Below are 22,229 nucleotides of genomic sequence, written 5' to 3'. Positions count from 1 at the left end.
GGTATTCCTACACACAAGACAAAATGTGTCATTATCCCTGAGTTATTTCTCTCTCAAGGCACGAGGTGGGCCAGAACGATATGGTATCACAGGATGGTTGCAGATTCAAGGGCTGAAGAAGACTGATGAGGGGATCTATACCTGTTACACAAGGAACAAGTACGGAGAAGTATTCGCATCAGCACGTTTGAGTGTCTATGATCCTGGTAAGATAAATAAAGAGCATTCAACCAACAGGTCTTTTCCTGTCACGAAAATCTTTAGCATCTTTGTCACTGCTGGACCTAGTTCAAGAATTTTCTGTTGGATCATAGCTATCCTACTTGAAACTTTAGTATTCAAACTGATAACCACCCTATTGTAGTTTCAGGCTCAGTCTCAAACTCTGAGTAGAATTCAAAACCACTTACTGCAAAAAATGCTCATGCCATCACTTGTTCTTTTGTCAGATACCTTAAGTTGTATTCTTGCATTACCAACCCTTCAGCAATTGCAATAGTTTCTCTGTACTCACTCTCTCTAAACCCTTCATGAGTTTAAAAACTTCTACCAAATCTCTTCTGCTGTGAGGAGAACAACCCCAGCCTCTCCAGTCACTTCATGTAACTGTAATCCGCAGTCTAGAAGCACTCCTGTAAATGTCTTCTGTATCCTATGCAGGCTTTTGTAGTATAAGGGTTAACATCTGGGACTATGTGGATAGCACTGCTCATAATGAAGACGCAGATGAATTTATTTTATTTTATTCATTCCTGGGATGCGGTTGTGAATGGCTGAACCAGCATTTATTGCCTGCCCTTAGTGGTCCTTGAGAAGGTGGTGGTGAGCTGCCTTCTTGAACTGCTGCAGTCCACTTGTCAGTGGTAGATTATCAATGCCCATAGGGTGGGAATTCTAGGATTTTTACCCAGCAACACTGAAAGTATGGTGTTATATTTCAACGTCTGAATAGTGAGTGGCTGATCATGGTGTTAGCAAAATAAAACGGACAGATGTAAATGAGTTATTGTTTGAACTGACCAATCACTCACTAATCTCTCCAAAGTTAGACTAATATATAATACTAACTATTTTACAACTGTCAATAGCAGTCACATCCTTCCTATAGAGTGAAGCTCTGAATGTGACACATTACTTCAGCTGGGAAGAAACCAGTGTCTGTGTAAAATACATGTATAATTTTATATTTTTTACATTAGTTTTGCACATGTAGCTCACCTTTTTAATCTATCTGACTATTGGTCAAGCCTATTTATTTAAAACATGGCTGATCTGCGCCTGAACTCCAAATTATCTTAATACTTTTACACAGTGAAAATTCTAACCACCTCAAAATGTCCCAACATCCATAGCCATTTCGGGGAGAGAGTTGAAGTTTCTCCTACGTTTTGCGTGAACAAAGCGCTTCCTGATTTCAGTTTTGGGCATTTTTGTGGACATGATACTAATCAAGCAGGCTGCTTTGTCTCAGATAGTGTCAGGCTTCTTGAGTATTATTGGAGCTGCACTTATCCTGGCAAATGTAGAGTATTCCATCACACTCCAGACTTGTGCCTTGCAGACAGTGGACAGGCTTTGGGGTGTCAGAAGGTGAGTTACTCGCTGCAGTATTCCTAGCCTCTGACCTGCTCTTGTAGCCACTGTATTTATATGGCTAGTCCAGCTCAGCTTCTGGTGAATGGCAACCCCAGAGTGTTGATAGTGGGGGAAATTCAGTGATTGTTATGTCATTGAGTGTCAAAGGGAGATGCTTAGCTCATCTCTTATTGGAGATGGTCTTTGCCTGTCATTTGTTTGGCATGACTGCTACTTGCCATGTTTCAGCCCAAGCCTAGATATTGTCCTAGCTTGGCTGCACTTGGACATGGACATGGACTACTTCAGTATCTGAGAAGATGCAAATGGTGTTGAACATTGTGCATTCATCACGTCTTCACTATAATCTCAATGCAGCAGTACAGAGCAAGAATGCTGATGACATTGGAAAATGGTTATGGCAACTCACCAAGGTCACAACAACATCTCCCTCTACTACCACATTACCATAAAGAAGGAAAGAAACATTTCCACTTCTGACTTATGATAAAGGGAAGGTCATTGATGGAGCAGCTGAAAATTGTTGTGCTTAGGACACTATCCTGGGGAACTCCTGCAGAGATGTCCTGGAGTTGGACCAGATGACTGACCTCCAAAAAATATAACCATCTTCCTACGTGCCAGGTATGACTCCAACCAGTGGAGAATGTTCCACGATTCCCATTGACCCCAATTTTGTTCTGGTTCATTCATGCTTCACTTGGTCAAATGTGGACTTGATGTCAAGAGCTGTCACTCTCACCTCACTTCTGGAATTCAACTCTTTTATCCATGTTTGAACCAAAGTTGTAATGAGGTCAGGAGCTGGGTGGCCCTGGCAGAATCTGAGCATTAATGAGCAGGTTATTGCAGCAGGTGCTGCTTGATAGCTTGATAGGTTGATGACACCTTCTATTACTTCACTGATGCGTACTTTTAACATGTAGTTATTGTTGTCATGAAGGAAAACAACAGCCAGTTTACATGTAGCAAGGTCCCACAAACAACAGTCTGAAGCCAATCAGATAATCTTTTTACCTCTGTTAAAAGATAAATATTGGTGGAGATACTGGGGGAGAACTCCCTGTTATTCTTGCAATAGTGTCATGAGATCTTTTATATCCATCTGAGAAAGAAATTGAAACCTTAATTTAGTGCTTTATCTGAGAAACAGCATGTCTGGCAGGGCATCACCACTTCAGTACTGCTATGGGATTTAAACTCAGAAGTGTCTGATTTAGAAGCAAGCATGGTAATACTGGAGAATATTCCAACCTCTTCACTATAATCTTGATGCAGCAGTACCGAGGAAAAGGGCTGATGATATTGGAAAATGGTTATGGCAACTCACCGAGATTACAACACCATAGCCCTCTACTGCCACACTAGCATAAAGATGGAAAAAAACATAATGTATTTGGAACACCTCCAAATTTATTTTAATACTCACTCCATTCTGACTTGACCTAGGCTTCTCCAACTGCACCATCCAACCCGCAGCCTCTACTACTTTGAAGGACAAGTTCAGCAAATTCATAAGAAACCACCACTTGCAAGTTCCCATCCAAGTCACAGACCATCCTGAATTTGAGCTTTGTCTCCTTTTCTTAATTGGCACAATGTCAAAATCCTGGAACTTGCTTGTAAAAAACATAATGGGTATACCTGCCACACATGGATTGTAGCATCTCAAGAAGGTGGTCCACCACAACCTTCTCAAGGACATTTAAGGATAGGGATAGGCCATTTGATTAGAGTTCAGTACCAGCATGTTGTTGTGAAAATGAAGGATAAAGATGGCAAGATTGAGAAACCTTGGATGACAAGAGAAATTGAGAACTTAGTTAGAAAGAAAAAGGGAGCATATGTAAGAATGAGGAAATTGAAGACAGACAAGAATACAAAGATAGTAGGAAAGCACTCAAACAAGAACTTAGGAGGGATGAAAAGGGTCATGAAATGTCTTTGGCAAACAGGGATAAGGAAAAATCCAAGGCATTTTATACATAAGGAGCAAAAGGAAAGGAGAGGGCCACTCAAGCACAAAGGAGGGAATTTATGCATGGAGCCAGCGGAATTGGGTGAAGTCCTTAATTAGTATTTGCATCTGGATTCACAAAGGATAAGTACATGGTAGATGGGGAGTCTCAGGAGGGCTATTGACATGTCAATATAAAAAAGGTGTCAGGTGTTTTGAAAAGCATTAAGGCAGACAAGTCCCCAGTTCTGAAGAAGGGTCTAGGCCCGAAACGTCAGTTTTCCTGCTCCTCTGATGCTGCTTGGCCTGCTGTGTTCATCCAGCTCTACACCTTGTTATCTCTTTACCAGGAAGTTGCCTGTTTTTGAGAGTATTACCAATGAGGAGAGATTGGAGAAACTTGGATTGTTTTCACTGAATGTCAAAGGATGAGGGCCAACCTGATAGACCGGATGGTGGTGAGGCCTCTTTTGGACTACTGTGTGCAGTTCTGGTCGCCCTGTTATCGGAAGGATATGATTAAACTGGAGACGGTTTAGAAAAGATTTATTAGAATGTTGCTGGGAATAGAGGGTTTGAGATATAAAAATAGACTGGAAGGGCTGAGACTCTTTTCACTGGGATGTAGGAGGTTGAGGGGTGACCTTTTTAATTATTATTATAAAATCATGAGGGGCATAGATAAGGTGAGTGATAAGGGTCTTTCCCTGGGGTGGGGTGTTCAAAACTAGGGGACATATTTTTAAGGTGAGAGGAGAAAGATTTAGAAAGGACATTGGGGCAACTTTTTTACACCGAGAGTAGTTCGTGTTTGGAATAAACTGTCAGAGAAAGTGGTAGATGCAGGTACAGTTACAACATTTAAAAGACATTTGGAGGAGTTCATGAATAGGAAAGGTTTGGAGAAATATGGGCCACGCTGAGGCAGGTGGGACAAGTTTAGTTTGGGAGGAAAGTCAGCGTGGACTCATTGGACCAAAAGGTCTGTGTCCATACAGTTTGACTCTATACTCTAGATTATGAGAGGCATGCATAGAACGAACAGTTAGAGTATTTTTCCCAGGGTACAAATGTCAGTTAAAAGGGGACATAGGTTTAAAGAAAAGGGGTGAAATTTAAAGGAGATGTGACAGGCAAGCTTTTTTTTTACACAGAGGGTGGTAAATGCCTGGCACTGCCAGAGGAGGTAGTGGAGGTGGATATAACAGCACTTTTTAAGAGGTATCTTGACAAAAATATGAATCAGCAGGGAATGGAGGGATTTGGACTGCACAGATGTACAAGGTTTTTAGTTTAGGAAGTCATTGTGTTTCAGCGGAATTTTGGTGAGCCAAAGGGCCTGTTCCTGTGCTGCGCTGTTCTTTGTTCTAAATATTGCCTTTGGTGATACACCCTCTGGATGAAAATGTTTTTCTTCCCATTTCGACAAAACCTGCTTCTATGTCCCCAGTCATTGATCCCTCCAATTTATACATATCAATAATGTTTTGGGCCAGACCAGACCTACAAAATGTATTAAAAAGATAGTCTAGATTCTAATGTTTTCTTATTTTACAGGTAAGTGTACTGTGCTGCATTTCTGATGCAATTTGATTGTTGAAACTACCAGATTTGAAGCAAAACACTTCATTCATACACTCTAGTTAAAATACAACAAAAGAAAGATGAAAGAAAAGAATTGGCTTCACTGTAACTCTATCAAAATGCTTACCAAAATAATAGATACAGTAGCTATTACTCGTTAACTGTTCCAATATTGTAACATCCCATAAATACACTCTTGGTGAAAGGTAAATTCAGAAAACAGATTGTCTCACATGCAACTCCAGCAGCAAGAAGAGAACCCCAGCTTTTAGCTGTAACCGAGGTAGGAGAGTAGAGCAGGAAAAGATGTACTGCAGCTTCTAAACCCTGCTGAGACCCCAGCAACAATTGCTACTGAAGAACTAAAAAACTAAAAATCCTAGTTCTGTGAGAGGTTGACCACACCCATTCAGGCTGATTCTATTGTTCTTTTAAAAATAAACCCAAAGCCTCACCAGCTGTTTACTTGATTGGTTTTCCGAATAGAAGCTCAGCACCTCTCTCTTAAAACCTCTCTTTTTAAAAAAAGGAACAAAATAACCTCTTCAAGCCACAGTATCTTCATACCACCTCTCTTAAAGAAAAGAACCATCAATATACAAAGAGATAGTAAGAACTGCCGATACTGGAGTCTGAGATTTCACAGTGTGGAGCTGGAAGAACACAGCAGGCCAGGCAGCATCAGATGAGCAGGAAAGCTGACGTTTTGGGTTGGGACCCTTCTTTAGAAATGGGGGAGGGGGAAGGGAGCTCCAAAATAAATAGAGTGTGAAGGGGTGGGGTTGGGGAAGGTAGGTGGGATAGTGATAGGTGAGTCCAGGTAGGCAGTGGTGGGGATTGGTCAGTGAGGTGGGAGGAACGGATAGGTGGGAGAGAAGACAGACAGGCCAAGGAGGCGGATGAGAGGGGCTGGGGAAGGTAGGTGGGATGGCGATAGGTGAGTGCAGGCAGACAGTGGTGAGGATTGGTCAGTGAGGTGGGAGGAGCGGATAGTTGGGAGAGCAGACAGACAGGTCAAGGAGGAAGGGATGAGAGGGAGGGTTGGTCATGCGATGAGGCTGGGGGTGGGGAGATTTTGAAGCTAGTAAAGTCCACATTGAGACCATTGGGTTGTAGGCTCCCAAGGCGGAATATGAGGTGCTGCTCCTCCAGTTTCTGGGTGGCGTCATTGTGACACTGGAGGAGGCCCAGGGTGGATATGTCATCCAGGGAGTGGGAGGGAGAGTTGAAGTGGTTCACGACTGGAAGGTGTTGTCGTTTGTCGCAAACTGAGCGCAGGTGCTCTACAAAGCAGTCTCCAAGCCTCTGCTTGGTCTCACCGATGTAGAGGAGGCCACATTAGGAGCTGCTCCCACCTACCTTCCTCAGCCCCTCTCATCCCCGCCTCCTTGACCTGTCCGTCTTCATTCATTCTCCCGTCCTTTCATGTATATAACTTTGAATGGCTGCAATAATAAGCTCCATCTAAACAGTTTGGAATTTTTGACTTTAAACTTTTCCAAAATCTTTAAGAGGTTATCATCAGTTTATACAATTGACTCAGACAAATCACTGGCAATTTAAATGTTGAAATGTTGTAATGTTAGCACCAAGCTTAGGGTATCCTTCTCAATTGTGGAATATTTTGATTGATGATTATTCAATTTCCTGGAAAAATATCCAATAGGTCTTTCTATCTTCTCGTTGTCGTGTTGCAAGAGTACAGCACCAACAACCACATCACTCACATCAATAGTCACCATGAATGGCTCAGCATAATTAGGTGTGGCTAACACTTGGGCACTGGTTAACACAGCTTTCAGGCCGTCAAATGCCTTCTGACAGTCCTTCGTCCACTGAAATTTCTTGCACTTCTTCAATAAGTCAGTCAGTAGAGCAAACACACTGCTAAAATTCAGTATGAGCTTCTGATAAAACCCACTGAATCCCAGGAATCATAATACTTCTCAATTCATTGATGGTATGGGAAACTCCCCAATGACCATTGTTTTCACATCCTGAGGTGCTATTTGTCCATGTCCAATAACATGGTCCTGGAACATGACTTGGGCTTTTGCAAACTCACTCTTAGCCAGGTTTATCACCAAGCCTGTCTCCCAAAGTTGATTTAATGATTCCAATAGATGCTCCAAACGTTCCTTCCATGTGTGACTAAAAATCAACAGGTCATCAATGCACACCACACAACTCGGTAATCCAGAAATGACTTTATTCGATTTTCTTTGAAATGTGGCTCGTGCATTTCTCATACCAAATTGCATGACTTTAGATTGGTCCAGTCCATTCAGTATCACAAAAGCCAAAATTTTCTTTACTTATTCAGATAAAGGCACCTGTCAGTATCCTCTGAGTAAGTCCAACTTAAAAATATAAATTGCTTAGTCTTATAGTCCCAGCCCTTGGCATGGTCTTTAAAGTTTGATGCCACTGTTCTAATGCTCCTTGTAATTCTGGATGGTATGCAATGCATTTGAATTGTTTTATTCCTAAACTATCCATAAATTCATTGAATAACTTTGATCTGATTGTATCTCTGTGGGTAAACTGTATCTCATAAAAGCATTTGAATTACTTTCTACAATTCCTTTAGCCACGATACTGTGTAATGGAATGGCCTCTGGAAATCTAGCAGACACATCAATTATGGTCAACAAATATTGATTCCCACTTTTTGTTTTAGATAGGGGTCCTACACAATCAATTAAGACCCTTGTAAAAGTTCCTCAATGAGTATAAAGGGTGCTGGTTTTAATGCTGCCTGAGGTTTTCCAATTATTTGACACGTATGACATGTCCAGCAAAATTCCACCACATCCTTATGCAGTCCAGGCCAATCAAAATGTTTTTGTATTTTGACTTGAATTTTCCTTACTCCCAAATGATCTCCTACTGGTAATTCATGTGCTACCCCAACACTTCCTTTCCGTAATCCACCGTTAATAGAACTTGATGAACTTCTACCCATTTCTCATCTGCCTGAATATGTGGTGGTCTCCATTTCCTCATCAAGACGTCATTTATAAGATACACTCTAAGATACACTCTGATTCTTCTTCTGTGCATGCTTTTTGATACAACCACTTCAGTTTTTCATCTTTCTGTTGTAGTTCAGTTAATTTCTCTGAACTAAAAATATCCACTTTGTCTTTCACCTTTCTTGTTTTTTTCTCAACCATTTGATCAAATATGGTCCCTGATAAATGTAGTTCAACTTCCTTATCTTTATTCTTTGATTTTTCCTCCTGTTTGAACCTGTGGTTTTGTGACCTTGTTAACATACAATCAGTAAAAATCCCAGGATATACTTCCTGTAATATCTTAGTTGCCTCATTTTCCACTGACTTTTCAACCAAAGTAGGCTTCAGCTATATCATTACTAAGAATAAATTTTACTCCTGGAACCGAGAATTCCTCCATTTTTCCTTTCTCCACTTTTCACTGGACTCTGCAAACTCACTTTAGATAATGGAACATTGTTCTTCTCACCATGAATTCCACATATTATCACCTTTTCTGGCAATACTCCTTCTGAATTACATACTTCCTCTTCTGTCACCATCAAAGATTGACTTGCTCCCATATCTCTTAAAATTTTAATTTCATTACCTGCTCCTCCTGGCACACACGAGTGAATCCTACCTTTGCAAGTAAATGCTTTTTAAAAATCTGGAAGTTTCTACTCAACCAACCCTTGATCAGATTTTACATTCTGCTGCAGCTCTTTTGCTTCCCATGGCGCTTTCCTTTATTCAACAAGTTGCCGCACAAAAGGCTAATGCCTGAGATAAGGGTGCATGGTGTTACAGTAACGTATTAGCATGGATAGAGGATTAGTTAACTAACAGAAAGCAAAGAGTGGGGATAAATGGGTGTTTTTCTGGTTGGAGATCAGTGGCTAGTGGTATGCCTCAAGGATCAGTGTTGGGCAACTGTTTACAATTTACATAGATGCTTTGAATTTGGGGACCATGTGTAGTGGGTCAAAGCTTGCTGATGACACTAAGTTGAGTTGTATAGCAAAGTGTGGACACTGAAAGTCTGCAGAGCAATATAGATTGGGTAAGTGAGTGTGCAAAGGTCTTGCGGATGGAGTACAGTGTTGGTAAATGTGAAGTCATCCATTTTAGTAGGAATAACAGCAAAATGGACTACTACTTAAATGGTAGAAAATTGCAGCATGCTGCTGTGCAGAGGGACCTGGGTGTCCTTGTGCATGAATCACAAAATTTGGTTTGTAGGTGCAGTAGGTAATTAAGAAGGCAAATAGAATATGGTCCTTTATTGCTAGAGGGATGACATTTAAAAACAGGGAGGTTATGCTGCAGCTGTTTAGGGTGCTGGTGAGGCCACACCTATAGTATGGTATAGAGTTTTGGTCTCCTCACTTGAGAAAGGATGTACTGGCACTGGAATGGGATGTAGAGGAGGTTCACTAGGTTAATTCTGGAGTTGGGAGTATTTGTTTATGAGGAGAGATTGAGTAGACTGGGACTATACTCATTGGAATTTAGAAGAATGAGGGGGGATCTTATAGAAACAAATAAAATTATGAAGAGAATAGATAAGATAGAAGCAGGGATGTTGTTTCACTGGTGTGTGAAATTAGAACTAGGCTGCATAGCCTCAAAATAAGTGGGAGCAGATTTAGAACTGAGTCGAAGAGGAACTTCTTCTCCCAAAAGGTTGTGAAACTGTGGAATTCCCTGCTTAGTGAAGTAGTTGAGGTGACCTTGTTGAATGTTTTTAAGGCAAAGGTACATAGATTTTTGAACAGTAAAGGAATTAAGGGTTATAGTGAGTGGGCAAGTAAGTGGAGCCGAAAGATCAACCTTGTATTTATTGAATGGTGGAGCAGGCTTCAAGGGCCACATAGCCTACTCCCGTTCCTATTGCTTATGTTCTAATGTTTCTTTACCACTTCAACAAAACTTATCCTGTTTTCCCTCATTTTCCGAGTGCTTTTCCAAACCAACAACACAGTAAAATCACCTGAGCTTTTTTACTTCTTTTTCCCTCTCATGGGTTTTATTTTTATCCTGTGGGAAACTATCTTTACTATTTTCAATGAGTTCTCCTTTTCCTTTACCACCTGTGGATTTCTGTTTTCCCCAATTTCTATCCCAATTTATTTCAGAAGCCAAACATTGATTAATGAACCAACTCATAATCATCTGCCATATCTGCTGCTAATCTTCCAGTTTTAACTCTCTCCTCTTCCACAGAGTTCTCACTATTTCAGGAAGTGAATCTTTGAACTCCTCCGAAATAATTGTCTCTGACAGTGCCATATGTTTGATTTATGCCTAACATTACACCGTGGTGAGAGTATCTGAACTGGTTAGGGGTGCAGGAGGCAGCCTTGCTGATGCTCTCTCTGAGGCTTCCATACTTTCATTCTCAGAGGCCAAGGAAGTGCCTTCTGGGAGTGCTGGCTGTTTCACCATGGAAACTGTGGACATCCCATTGATGCCTACAATACATAAGGAAGAGAAGATGTCACGGCCAATGGTTGGTAGTGTGTAGTGAATGACACTGACAGTAGGAGAGTTACTATGAGAGTTGCAGCAGAATAAACTTATTCAGTTGGCAGGACATAGATGTCTCAGCAACCCTGTTGGAGTAGCCTTACATTCTCCTGGAAGGGCTAGGATTCTCTCCTTCTAAGTGCTGAGCAGTGTATTATTGAGCATTTGTATGGGCCATTCCTGCCTTGTTCTATTTTCCTGTATGAAAAGAAAATGAGATTGAGTGAACTGAAAGTGGGTGGCACATTGTTAGCACTAATGCAAGTGGTGGAAAAGTAGTTAGATGTCCTCAGTGAGTAGATAGCGCAGGTAGTGCTGTGGGAACTTGGCAGTGCTGTGGGAACTTGGCGGTGCTGTGGGATGGGGTTGGGGGAGACAGGGCGATGTGGTGTTGAGAAGGAGTGAGGGAAAATCTAGTGAGAGTGCCAAACACCTTGGTGGAAGTTGAATGCAGTACAGAGTGCGAGGAGCAGACAGAAATGTGTGGCACTCACCCTGGCAGAGCAGAGGAGGTCTTTGACCTCCATGTGGCTTCACCAACATTCTTCTGGATTGCTAAGATGGTACTGACCTGGGTGGTGACCTCAGATCAGGCTGCCAGGAAATGGTGGCATGGCCTCCTCTGCTGATCTTCTGTGAAGAGTACACTCTTCCTTTGAACAACCCTGACTACATGGATCTCCAGCTCACTGTCAGAGAATCATGGCACCATCTTCCCCTTCTCTAACATCTTGGCACTGTGTCTGTAACCGAGCAGAACAGCTTCAGATTGCTATCATTTGTCTAGCTGCAAAGTGGCCTCTTACAAATGGTGCAGGCACCGGGAATGCTGGTCTTTTGATGGATATCCAATGAGTAGCGAGTTCTTCTGAGAACTGCAAATGATAAGATGGGGATGGAATCGGATGTTAGGGATGCCATTAGGGCAAGTAATTAAAGAGCTGGTTTTGGTAAGATTTAATGAGAAATTTCGCTATGCTTTATGGTGAAACACCCTCCAAAAAACTTGACACAACTCTCACTTAGCCAAAAAACATGTAAGATTTAGTCTATATTTCTAAACTTGAAACCTAATTAGTTAAATTAAACATAACAATACAGATGACCGAGCAGATGATATGTTGCAAATGTAACACACGGCAGCTAGTGGATCCCTATGAGAACCACAGCTCAAGGAACTTGGGCAGGGAGTTGATGAGCTAGAGTCTGAGGTTCAGACACTGGGATGCATCAAGGAAGGGGAAAGTTTCCTAGGCACTTTGGGCCAGGAGCCAGTAACACACCTTAAGCTAGGATCATTTGATTTGGTCCATGGGCAGGAATAGGTAGTTCAAAAAGTATGACCCAAAAAGTAGCAATAGAAGAGACTCCGTTCCAGCAATTGTCTAACACCACCTTGGATATTCATCCTCAACGTAGGATGTTAAAAACATGTAATGAGGCTTGGCTGAGAGCCCAGACATCCAATTGTCTCTTGAAAGACCCAAGGCCTTGTTTGATTGCCAGCTCTGGATGTGTGAACTCTATCAATTTCACAATGTTCATTTTCACAAGGAGACATTTTCAAGCTCTGGCAGTTTCAGCTATTGTTACTAGAACATTTATCATGTCTGTACAGAGTGTATATTGGGCGAATGGCTTGGAAGTACCATGAATTGGTGTGGGGGTATGAGTGGTCATTGGGGGTGATTGGGAATGTATTGGGATGGAAGTGGCATGAGGTGATGGTGGGGCTTGATATGGTGTTGGGGGGCTTGGAGTGGTGAGGGCTGGAAAGCCTAAAACATAAACAAGCAACTGGAAAGAGGCCCAAATACCTGGTAGGAGCCTTTTTGACCTGCTAACCTTGGCACTCATCCATTCCTGCACGATCTCAGATCTCCAAGGGCTGTGGTCCTGACTGTATCAACCTTCCTACCTCCCTGGAGTGAATCCTGAGTTTGACAGAGTTCTTTATACTGAGGTGGGTCTGCCTAGTCAGGAAATTTTTTGAAGTGAGCTATCCATCTCAGCAGTGAAAATCCGACCTGGTTGAGGCATCTAATGTGTAGGTCCAAGTTTCCCCAATAAAGAGCCATTTGTTTAGGATTCAGATGAAGAAATGTATCCTTTTTGAAGGGCTATGAATCTTTGGAATTCTCTGTCACAGATGTTGTGGACCAGATCAACCCGTCCCTCAAATATATCAAGGAGATAGCCTCGAACCTAACTTTTAGCTTAGTTAAAAGCAAGTGTAAGGTGTTGTGTTCTAGATGTAATTTAAATGGTTATACTGTTCAGCTTTAAGTAAAGCACACTTTATTCTTACCGTATTGTTAAATACAAACAAAAGAAAGTAGAATTGGAATAAGTTAACTCTTTTGGAAAACTTAATAGAATAATAAATTATTTAACTACTAAACAGCAATTGTTCCAATGTCGCAACATCACATAAACACATCCTTGGCAAAGGCAAATTCAATAAAATAGTTTTGTCTGACATGCACTTGTGGCAGCTGAGAGCACCCAAGCTTTTAGCTGTAGCAAAGACATGGAGATGCAACAGCTTTCACAACCAGCTTCCAAAAAACCCTAACAACTACTGAAAGATTAAGTAAAGCCTTAGTCCTGTGGGAGCCTGACTCCACCCATTCATACTGTTTCTATTGTTCCAACTTTAAACAAAAACCCAAAATCTGACAAGCTATTTACTTTATTAGCATGAAACAGATTGCCCATCATCTCTGTCTCAATCTCTCTTCATAAAAAAGACAAGACAAAGTATGCCTCTTAAAGCCATAGTATCGTCACACAGAGGGTTGTGGAGTCTCCATCACCTGAAAATATTTAAGTCAGAAATAGACAGATTTTTGGTCTCTCACAGAATCGAGTGATATGGAAAGGATGGGCAAGTGAAGTTGGAGTGCAAGATTAGCTGTGATCTTATCAATTGATGGAAGACACTCCAAGGGCCAAATGGCTTCCTATTTCTTATGTTCTCATTTAAGAAAATCTTTTAATCTGAGATTTGTAACTTATTTGGAAGAAAATTCTAGATTTCTAATTATTTTGTGGCAACACTTTTCTCATTTTTAGACTACACCCCTCATTCATGTCAAAGGATCACTGGACCCAAAACGTTAACTCTGATTTCTCTTCACAAATGCTGCCAGACATGCTGAGCTTTTCCAGCAATTTCTGCTTTTGTTTCTAACAAAAGTATTATTAATTTCAGCTTTTAAATTTTCAATTATCCCCAGCGTCAAAGAGTTCCAGACTCCATTACTGGGGTCCCTGATTCAAAAGCACTCATGTTTAAGAACACAATCTTATACAGGGGTATAATTTTAAAGATCTGACATCCCTGTACTTTTGAGCAGCTCCTTTACATTGTCATACTTTGTATCTGACTGGTGTACAAATTGATTTTCGAATGCACTCCAGAATAGAACCCATTCACATCCCAGGGACTGCCTATACCCTTGTGTGTCAAAAACTGACATTAGCCCAAAAAAAAACATTGCTTACGTTCCACATAAAGCTTCTTCCAAATCTGCAAGTTTACTGTATCAGTACATGCTTCTATTCAATTATCCCAATGTATGTCTTTAGCTTCTCCTCAAATCCAACTATACTGTTTATTTAACTACTTCCATGTCTGACATTTTCACCATTCTATGATGCAGTATCTCCTGCAATCCTAATTGAATTCATGAATAATCTTATGTTTATAGTTCTGGGTATCCCCATTTGTCCTCATGGACAGCTTGTCATCAGATAAGAACTAAATGCTGATGATAGGTTGCTGTGGAAGGTTTTGGCTGCTCATTCTTATTTGTGGAGTTGAGGGTTGCGGGATAAAGGCAGGAAAGTGGAGTTCAGGATTATCAGATCAGCCATAATCTCATTGAATGGCAGAGTGAACTTGATGGGCTGAATGGCCTACTTCTGCTTTGACATGTTATGGTTTTAGGGGTTTCAGCTTGGCTAAGTTGGTTTCACGCTTCCTTCTGATCTGAAGGTCATGAGTTCAGCTCGGACCTAGGCTGACTCCTCAGTGTCCTTACTCTCACCAGCTCCATGTGGAAACGTTCATTGATTTATGGTTTTTTGTAGGATTTCACTGTGCACAACTTGGTTGCCATATGAAGAACAGTGATTGCATTGCAGGAGATGGATACTTAACTTGCTGCCTGAGTACAAGATTGAAATTACAAATCAACTTCCTTCAATAATAATATGTAGTTTAATCCTACAGCCAAAGTAGCAAGTTGAGAAACCAGCCTCACAGCAACTTGGAATTGCTTTAGGAACACCCTAAAGAGAATAATGATAATGGCCTTGATTTTAAATCTTTCATCAATTATGACAGAGGCAGGACATATCTAATACCTGCCCACCCCAACCTGACTGACTAATTTCAAATTGTAGGCTGCAACGACATCCTGTCTTGCCCTGAGCCAATGGGGTCCTCTGTATGGGTGAAGATCAGGCTGCTATGATGTCAGGGGGGCCCATAAAATCAACTATTTCAATTTGAGGCCTGCATTGACGAACAGTGATGGTTTTACTGTTTGATCAAGCCTGTCTGATAACTGATCAAGGACCTAAAGAGGTCCAGCTAGGTGAATATTATTGACTGTTATTAAAAGGTCCACTAAGAAATTCTGAGCCTCCTCTTCACCCTGAAGAGGTTCCCCTATCTTTTATATTACATTCATTTGTAGGATGTGGGTGTCGCTGGCTTGCCAGCATTTATTACCTGACACTTACCTAACTGCCAAGTCTACAATATTGACCTCCTGTCATGTGAGTTTTTACTAGTCAAGTAGTGCTAAAGTTTGGGAGCAAAAACAGACATTGCTGGAAAAGCTCAGCAGGTCTGGCAGCATCTGTGAAGAAAAATCAGAGTTAACATTTCGGGTCCAGTGACCCTACCTCAGAACCGATGAAAGTTTGCAAGTTTCAACTTCACCCTGCTTTGTTGTAGAGTCTGTTGCTTTCCCAGATCCTCTCCCTCCCCCCCGCCACCAATCTTGACTTCACATCAGGGTCTATAGAAGTACAATGTTTCTCTTTGTCATCTCACAGTTGGGTTTATTGTAAATGTAATTTTATCCCACAGATTCACCAAAAGCAATGCAAATGAGTTTGAAAAGACAAGATAGAAAATATATAAGAGATGAAGAGGAAGATGAAAATGATGACTTTCAGATCTCGGGTGACGACGAGTACTAAAAAGCATGAACTTTGAAAACATACCTTGCAGAATGGAGCATAGTTATCAAATGATTAATCGTTTGATGATAATACGTGGCCTTTGAGTAAAATAAAAATTGAGCTGTATATAGTTTAAAGACTGTGTCATTCAAAAGTACCTTTAGGACACCTTACTATCTGCAATTTTGTCTTCAGTGATATGCTGTACTTTATTTCCTGCAACTGTACATACTGTAATCGTAAAGTTTCCTGAACATTTTTAATGTTCACATAAATTGTCTCAATGCTATACCCCTTTAGGTTTAAAATCTTTTAACTAACTGTATCTGTTGCAAATTAGACTGAGCAAACTTAAACTGTTTAAAAATGTAAGGCCAACATCCAAGGTGAAGATGAGAAAATAGGGTGTTGTGAAAAAGAGACTTCCTAAAAATCCAGACACCTATTGAAACCTATCACAGTTTCAGAAAGGCTTTCATAAATGCAAAATACTGGAGACTGAACTAGTGGCTGTCACAGGCAGAAAAACCCAAACATGCTGTGGGAAATACAGTAGAACCAATTTTTCAAGGCAAGTCTTAAGACTGTTTTGGCAGATTACATAAATGTTACAGCACAAAGGAGGCCTTTCAGCCCATGTACCCACACTGGCATTAAATGAACATTATTACTTAATGTCAATCTCCTGCTTTTCCCCCACACTCTTGCACATTATTTTTATCCAAATAATCATCTAACGCTTGCTTGAATGTCTAAATTAAACCTGCTTCAACCACATTTCTAAATAGTGCACTTCAATCTATCTTCATAACTGATTTTTCTGATCCCTGGAATGATTCTTATAAACCACTTCTGCACTCTCTCCACTGTGTTCATGTCCTTCCTATAATGTGGCACCCAGAACTGTACACAATACTTCAGCTGAGGTCCAAAAAATATCTTATACAAGTGCAATGTCACCTCCTTGCTCTTGTACCTTATGCCCCTATTTATAAACGTTAAGAATGCCATATTAGTTTACTTACTGCTCTCTCTACCTGTTCTGCCACTTTCAATGGTCTGTGCACATATACACTCAGGTCCCTCTGCTCCTGCACCCCTTTAGAATTTGTTACCCCCCATTTTATACTATTTTCCAATGTTCTTCCTGCCAAAATGCATCACCCAACACTTCTCTGCATTAAAACTCATTTGCCACCTATCTGTCGACTTCAGAAACTTATTTATGTCCTTCTGGAGTTTTACAGCGTCCTCACAGTTTATCATTTTTGTGTCATTTGCAAACTTTGAAATTGCTCCCTGCACACCAAGATGTAGACCATTAAAATACATCAAGAAAAGGAAGGAACTCAAGACTGACCCCTGGAGAACTCCACTACAAATCCTTATCCAGTTTGATAAATATCTGTTGACCACTACTCTGTTTCCTATCACTGAACCAATTTTGTATCCACATTGCTACTAACCCTTTTATTCCATGGCTTAAAACTTTCCTCATGCCTGCCGTGTGGCACTGTGTCAAACGTGTTCTGAAAGTCCACATGCATCATATCAATAGCATTACCCTCACTGAGTCTTTTTGTTACCTCACTTCTCAGATACTTGAAGAGCAGCATTTTCTCTCTGTAGAAGTTAGCACCCAGTCCCCATAGCAATAGAGAAAAGTCAACAAGGAAATAAGAATTTTCAATAATTGCAACATTCATTATGACTGCCTGTCTTCAAAATACCAGCTGATCATCATTGGACACAGGTTAAAATTGAACGCCTCAAAGACATCAAAGGGATTCTTAAACCACGTACTCTTATCTTCCATCGTGTTGGACACTTTTTTAACTTTCTACGTCTGTGTGTGCCCAAGTCACTGCATGAAGACCGTATGCTTGAGATGTTTTGGTCATTATTTTCCTTGGGTTTAACAGATATTAAATTTGTTTTTTACTTGATTTAAGAAAAAATTGTCAATTGGCTCCTTATTGCTTATGACAGAAAATAGTTAACTACATTTTTACTTCGATATAGGTGTATCTTTATGTAAAAAAAACTTCAACCATTGTAATGAGCAACGTAGGAGGCTGGATAATGGGGAATAATTTCCTGCTTTGCACCTTCTCAAAACAAGAGTGAAGGTGAAAACTTTCACAATTAAGACAAGATAAATTAATCAGCATCATCACCTGTGGAAACTGAAAAGTTAAAGCAAGCATAAAATGACAAGAGGGGCTCTTGTGGCACAGTGACAGTGTCCCTTCCTTTAGACCAAGTGGCCTGGGTTCAAGTGCCACCTGCTTCAGAGGTGTGTTATTACATTTCTGAGCATGTTGATTAGAACATATCTAAAATGACAAGAAGCCCTTTAGGTCTTAAACCTAGTTTCTTCCTGACTCCAAAATCTCTTGATTTCATGGACTTCACCCACCTAATTGTTCTTCTTCAACAGTTCATGCCTATTCAACCCTACCATCGAATTTGCCCAACAACTAAGTCCATAATTCATGTCCATTTACCCTCTCACAGACTCTAGCTTGCCATTTAATCTCTTCTCACAGTGCATGTACATCCCAAACTGCCATGGTCTCTAAACCCAAACTTATAGCCTTCGGACAACATGTCTTGATCCTTGAAGCAAGACTTTAAAACTCTGAACTTCCTCACACGTTCACTAGAGAATTTTATTTTCCCCAGTCCCTCTGACAACGAATGTGGGAACCTCCACAGCCTCTGGGTTATCTTATGACCAGTGACAATTAGGGCTCTTGATTGTGACAGTAAACAGACAGATGTGGATCAATCATACAACTCTGTTGACACACTGTTAATGCTCCTAGTTCTTTCTTCAACGAATTCTATTTGGACAACATGGCCACAACTGTGCATGCAGCGATGGCATTGCACATGGAATATACAGGAACAAAGGGTGAGTCCCGAACAAAAAGCAGCTACCCCTTGAGTAAACCATCTAAAGAGCATTCTACACTTTTATCACTGTGTGAAGAACTTTCTGACAATCTTCTACAATTTGGCTATGTTTTACAAGGAAATACCAAGAAGTGCTCACACCATTTAGGAGTGGATCTTCTGATTTAGTCTGTTTAGGGACAGGTGGATACGAAGCATAACATAGTAAGGTAGGAATAGTCAGGGGGATAGATCTAGTTCTTTGCAGCTAGAATTAAGGTAGAAGTTCTATTGAAGGAGAATGAGTAGCTAAGGGTCAAATTAGAAAGCAGAACGCTTAAGGTAATAATCTCTAGATTATTACTTGAGCCACGAGAAAATTAGTCTCACATAAATATATAGCCTGGCTCAAAGATCGGTGTAGGAGCAATGGATTCTTATTCTTGAGCACTTGCACCAATACTGGTGGAGTTGTATTGTTGGTACAGTTTATGTCTGAACTGTGTTGCGACCAGTGTTCTGGTGGTTCATATGTTGAGGGTAGCACAGGAGTTTTAAAATTAACAGTGGATGTGAAGGATCATGTTTGGGAACATGTGATGAACTGAATAGAGAAGAAATGGCAAGACAACAAGGTAGCAATAGGGGTTGTGATGACTAGAGCATGGTAGGAAAGGATTTAGCACTAAACCTAACCACCAACAGATAAGACTTGTTGCAACAAAATAGTAAAAAGACAGAACTAAAGGTTATGTATCTGAATGCACACAGCATTGGTAACAAAACAGATGAACCAACAGCTCCTTCCGACCTTTCCCTCACGGCCTATCTATCTCCTCTTGCCCCCTTTCCCTCCTTTTGCTTTCCACCCCTTCCCTTCTCTGTAACATACTATTCCGTGGCTGTCAACCACCCACTGCCATTCCAGGATTCTTTCCTCTTCATTTCTCCTCTACTTCTTCACCAAGCACCCCCATCGCTGTTCTAATACACCCCCATTTCAGTTCTCTGTCTCTCTGCATCAATAATCCCCCCCACATCAGTACACTGCCCACCCGGCACCAGTACTACTCTCCCCAACATCAGCACTCCTCCCCTCCCTCATCAGTACTCCTTTCCCTGACATAATACTCTTCCCCACCCGCACCAGTACTCCCACCCCCGCATCAGTACTCCCAGCCCCCTCAACCCCGCATCAGTACTCCCAAACACCCCCACCCCGCCCCGGGATCAGTACTCCCACCCCTTCAGTACTCCTACCCCCGCATCAGTACTCCTCCCGCCACACCAGTACTCTCCTCCCGCGCCTAGTACTCCATCCCCCCAGCCACCGAGAACCTGGACCCTCTCTGCTCCTATCCCCGCTGTCTCAGGACTGTCTCCGCCCCCTGCTCCCCGCTGGACGTGGAAGATGGCGGCTTCTCAGGCCCAGGTGAGTGTCGGTGTACCGAGAGAGGGAAGGAGGACGCCTGACTCTCCAGGGTTCTAATTTGTTGGTATGGATGTGGTTTGGGAGTAGCGAAGAGGATACGGCCTTCACTTCAGGTCCCGGGCTCGAACAGACCTTTTTTTAAATTCGGCGCCACTGTTTCCAGGGCAACCAAGGTCCGGCCCTCAGGCTCCACAACCTAAAACGAAGCAAAAATAAACATCAGACAAAACTAGCCCGGTGTAAACTCCCTGTTACTGGGGTATTAATAGTCTCGAACTGAACAAAACATCGAATTAAAATTCTGAAGAAGGGTCCTTGGAGATATCTCTGCTTTCTCCCCACAAATGCTGCAGACCTGCTGAGTTTCGCCAGCAATTTCTATTTTTCTTTCAGATTCCCAGCATCTGCAGTTTTTTTTTGTTTAATTTACCCTGTATCTTAAATTCAGAGTAAAACTGCCACAATGTAAAGTCTCAGTCAGTGACGTGTAAACTCATTGCTAGTGACACTAAAACTCAGTGAAAACTTCTTCTCCGTGAATGTAAATCACCTATACTGTAAACTCAGAGAGTAAAATTGTCATAACGTAAAGTCCTGCAAATGACGTGTAACCTCTGTCAACACATTAATGAGGCACAAAACTCATGCATTGTAAACTCCCTGGCTGTGAGAATAAAACACCCATAGTGTAAATTTCCTGTCAGTGAGAGTTAAACTGCCTGTGTAAACTCGGACTGAGTGAAACTCTTGCCGTATAAAGTTTGCAGATGACACAAAAATAGGTGCTAAGCCAAGTCGTGAGAATGACATAAACAGTGTGCAGAGGGGTAGGGATAGCTGAAGTGAGTGCGCAAAAGCTTTGCAGATGGAATAAAATGTGGGAAATGTGAGGTTATGCATTGTGACAGGAAAATAGAGGAGCTGAATATAATTTAAATGGAGAAAGACTGCAGAAAGTTACAGAACAGAGGGATTTGGGCGTTTTTCATCCATGAATCACAAAAGGCCAGCATTAGTCAGACCACAATTGGAATACTGTGATCAGTTTTGAGCCCCTTATCTAAGAACAGATATACTGGCATTGGAGGCAATCCAAAGAAGGTTCACCAAGCTGACACTAGAAATGGGGTGACTGTCTTATAAGGAGAGGTTGAATAGATTGGGCCTGTATTCATTAGAATTTAGAAGATTGAGAGGTGACCTAATTGAAACATACAAGATTCTTAGAGGACTTGGCAGAGTAAATGTGGAAAGGTCGTTTCTAATTATGGGAAAATCCAAGACCAGAGGGCATAATATCAGAAAAAGCATTTGCATATTTAAGTTAGCGATCAGGAGATATTTCTTCTCCCATGGGGTAGTGAATCTGTGGAATTCTTTGCCACGGAGGGTTGTTGAACGTGTGTCACTAAATATATTCAAGATTGGGATAGACAGATTTCTTTTATTAGTAAAGGAATCAAGATTTATGGGGAAAAGGCAGGAAAATGGAGTTGAGGATTATCAGATCAGCCATGATTTCATTGAATGGTAGAGAAGGCTTAATGGTCTGAATGACCTACTTCTGCTCTCCTATCTTATGGTGAGAGTTATTTTCCCACAGTATAAACTCAATCAGTGAAAACTAATCTCCAGCAGTGTAAAATCAGTCAGACGGCGCTCGACTCTTAACAGTGAAAGCTCCCTATCAGTGAGAGTAACACCCCTGCAATGAAAAGTTGGTCAGCGAGAGTTAATCTCCAGCAGTGTAAACTCAGTCTGAGAGTTCTAAACCCCTACAATGTAAACCCACTGTCAACGAGAGTAAAGTTCCTACAGTGTAAACTCAGTCGCAGAGCACACAACACGCACGATGTAAAGTCAGTCACTGAGAGTAAAGTGCCTGCAGTGTTGACTTGCTGTCAGTGAGAGAATAAGCTCCCAAAGTGTTAATGCTGTCAGTGAAACCATTATCTCCCACAGTGTAAACACCCCGTCAGTGAGGGAATAAACTCTGGTAGTGTAAACTCCCCGTCAGTGAGGGAATAAACTCTGGTAG

General features: G+C 41.3%; 2 protein-coding genes across 3 annotated transcripts in view; both read left to right on the top strand.

Annotated features, from left to right (window-relative positions):
* The window catches only part of LOC109912923 (kazal-type serine protease inhibitor domain-containing protein 1-like), a 55,756-nt gene extending 37,986 nt beyond the window's left edge, over positions 1-17,770 (top strand). For both annotated transcript variants that reach the window (XM_048603717.1, XM_020512370.2), the window contains exons 4-5: positions 59-206; positions 15,767-17,770. In XM_048603717.1, coding sequence (XP_048459674.1) covers positions 59-206; positions 15,767-15,879 — 261 coding nt within the window. In that variant the 3' untranslated portion in view covers positions 15,880-17,770. The remainder of the gene's footprint in view (positions 1-58; positions 207-15,766) is intronic.
* A 2,351-nt stretch (positions 17,771-20,121) lies between these two features.
* LOC125484574 (exportin-7-B-like) overlaps positions 20,122-22,229 on the top strand; it is a 69,030-nt gene continuing 66,922 nt past the window's right edge. The window contains exon 1 of the mRNA XM_048603940.1: positions 20,122-20,191. Coding sequence (XP_048459897.1) covers positions 20,171-20,191 — 21 coding nt within the window. The 5' untranslated portion in view covers positions 20,122-20,170. The remainder of the gene's footprint in view (positions 20,192-22,229) is intronic.

The sequence above is a fragment of the Rhincodon typus genome, chromosome 12, assembly GCF_021869965.1.
Source record: "Rhincodon typus isolate 14 chromosome 12, sRhiTyp1.1, whole genome shotgun sequence".
Lineage (NCBI taxonomy): Eukaryota > Metazoa > Chordata > Chondrichthyes > Orectolobiformes > Rhincodontidae > Rhincodon > Rhincodon typus.
The sequence above is the reverse complement of the archived record's forward strand: the minus strand, read 5'-3'. Positions and strand labels throughout refer to the sequence as shown.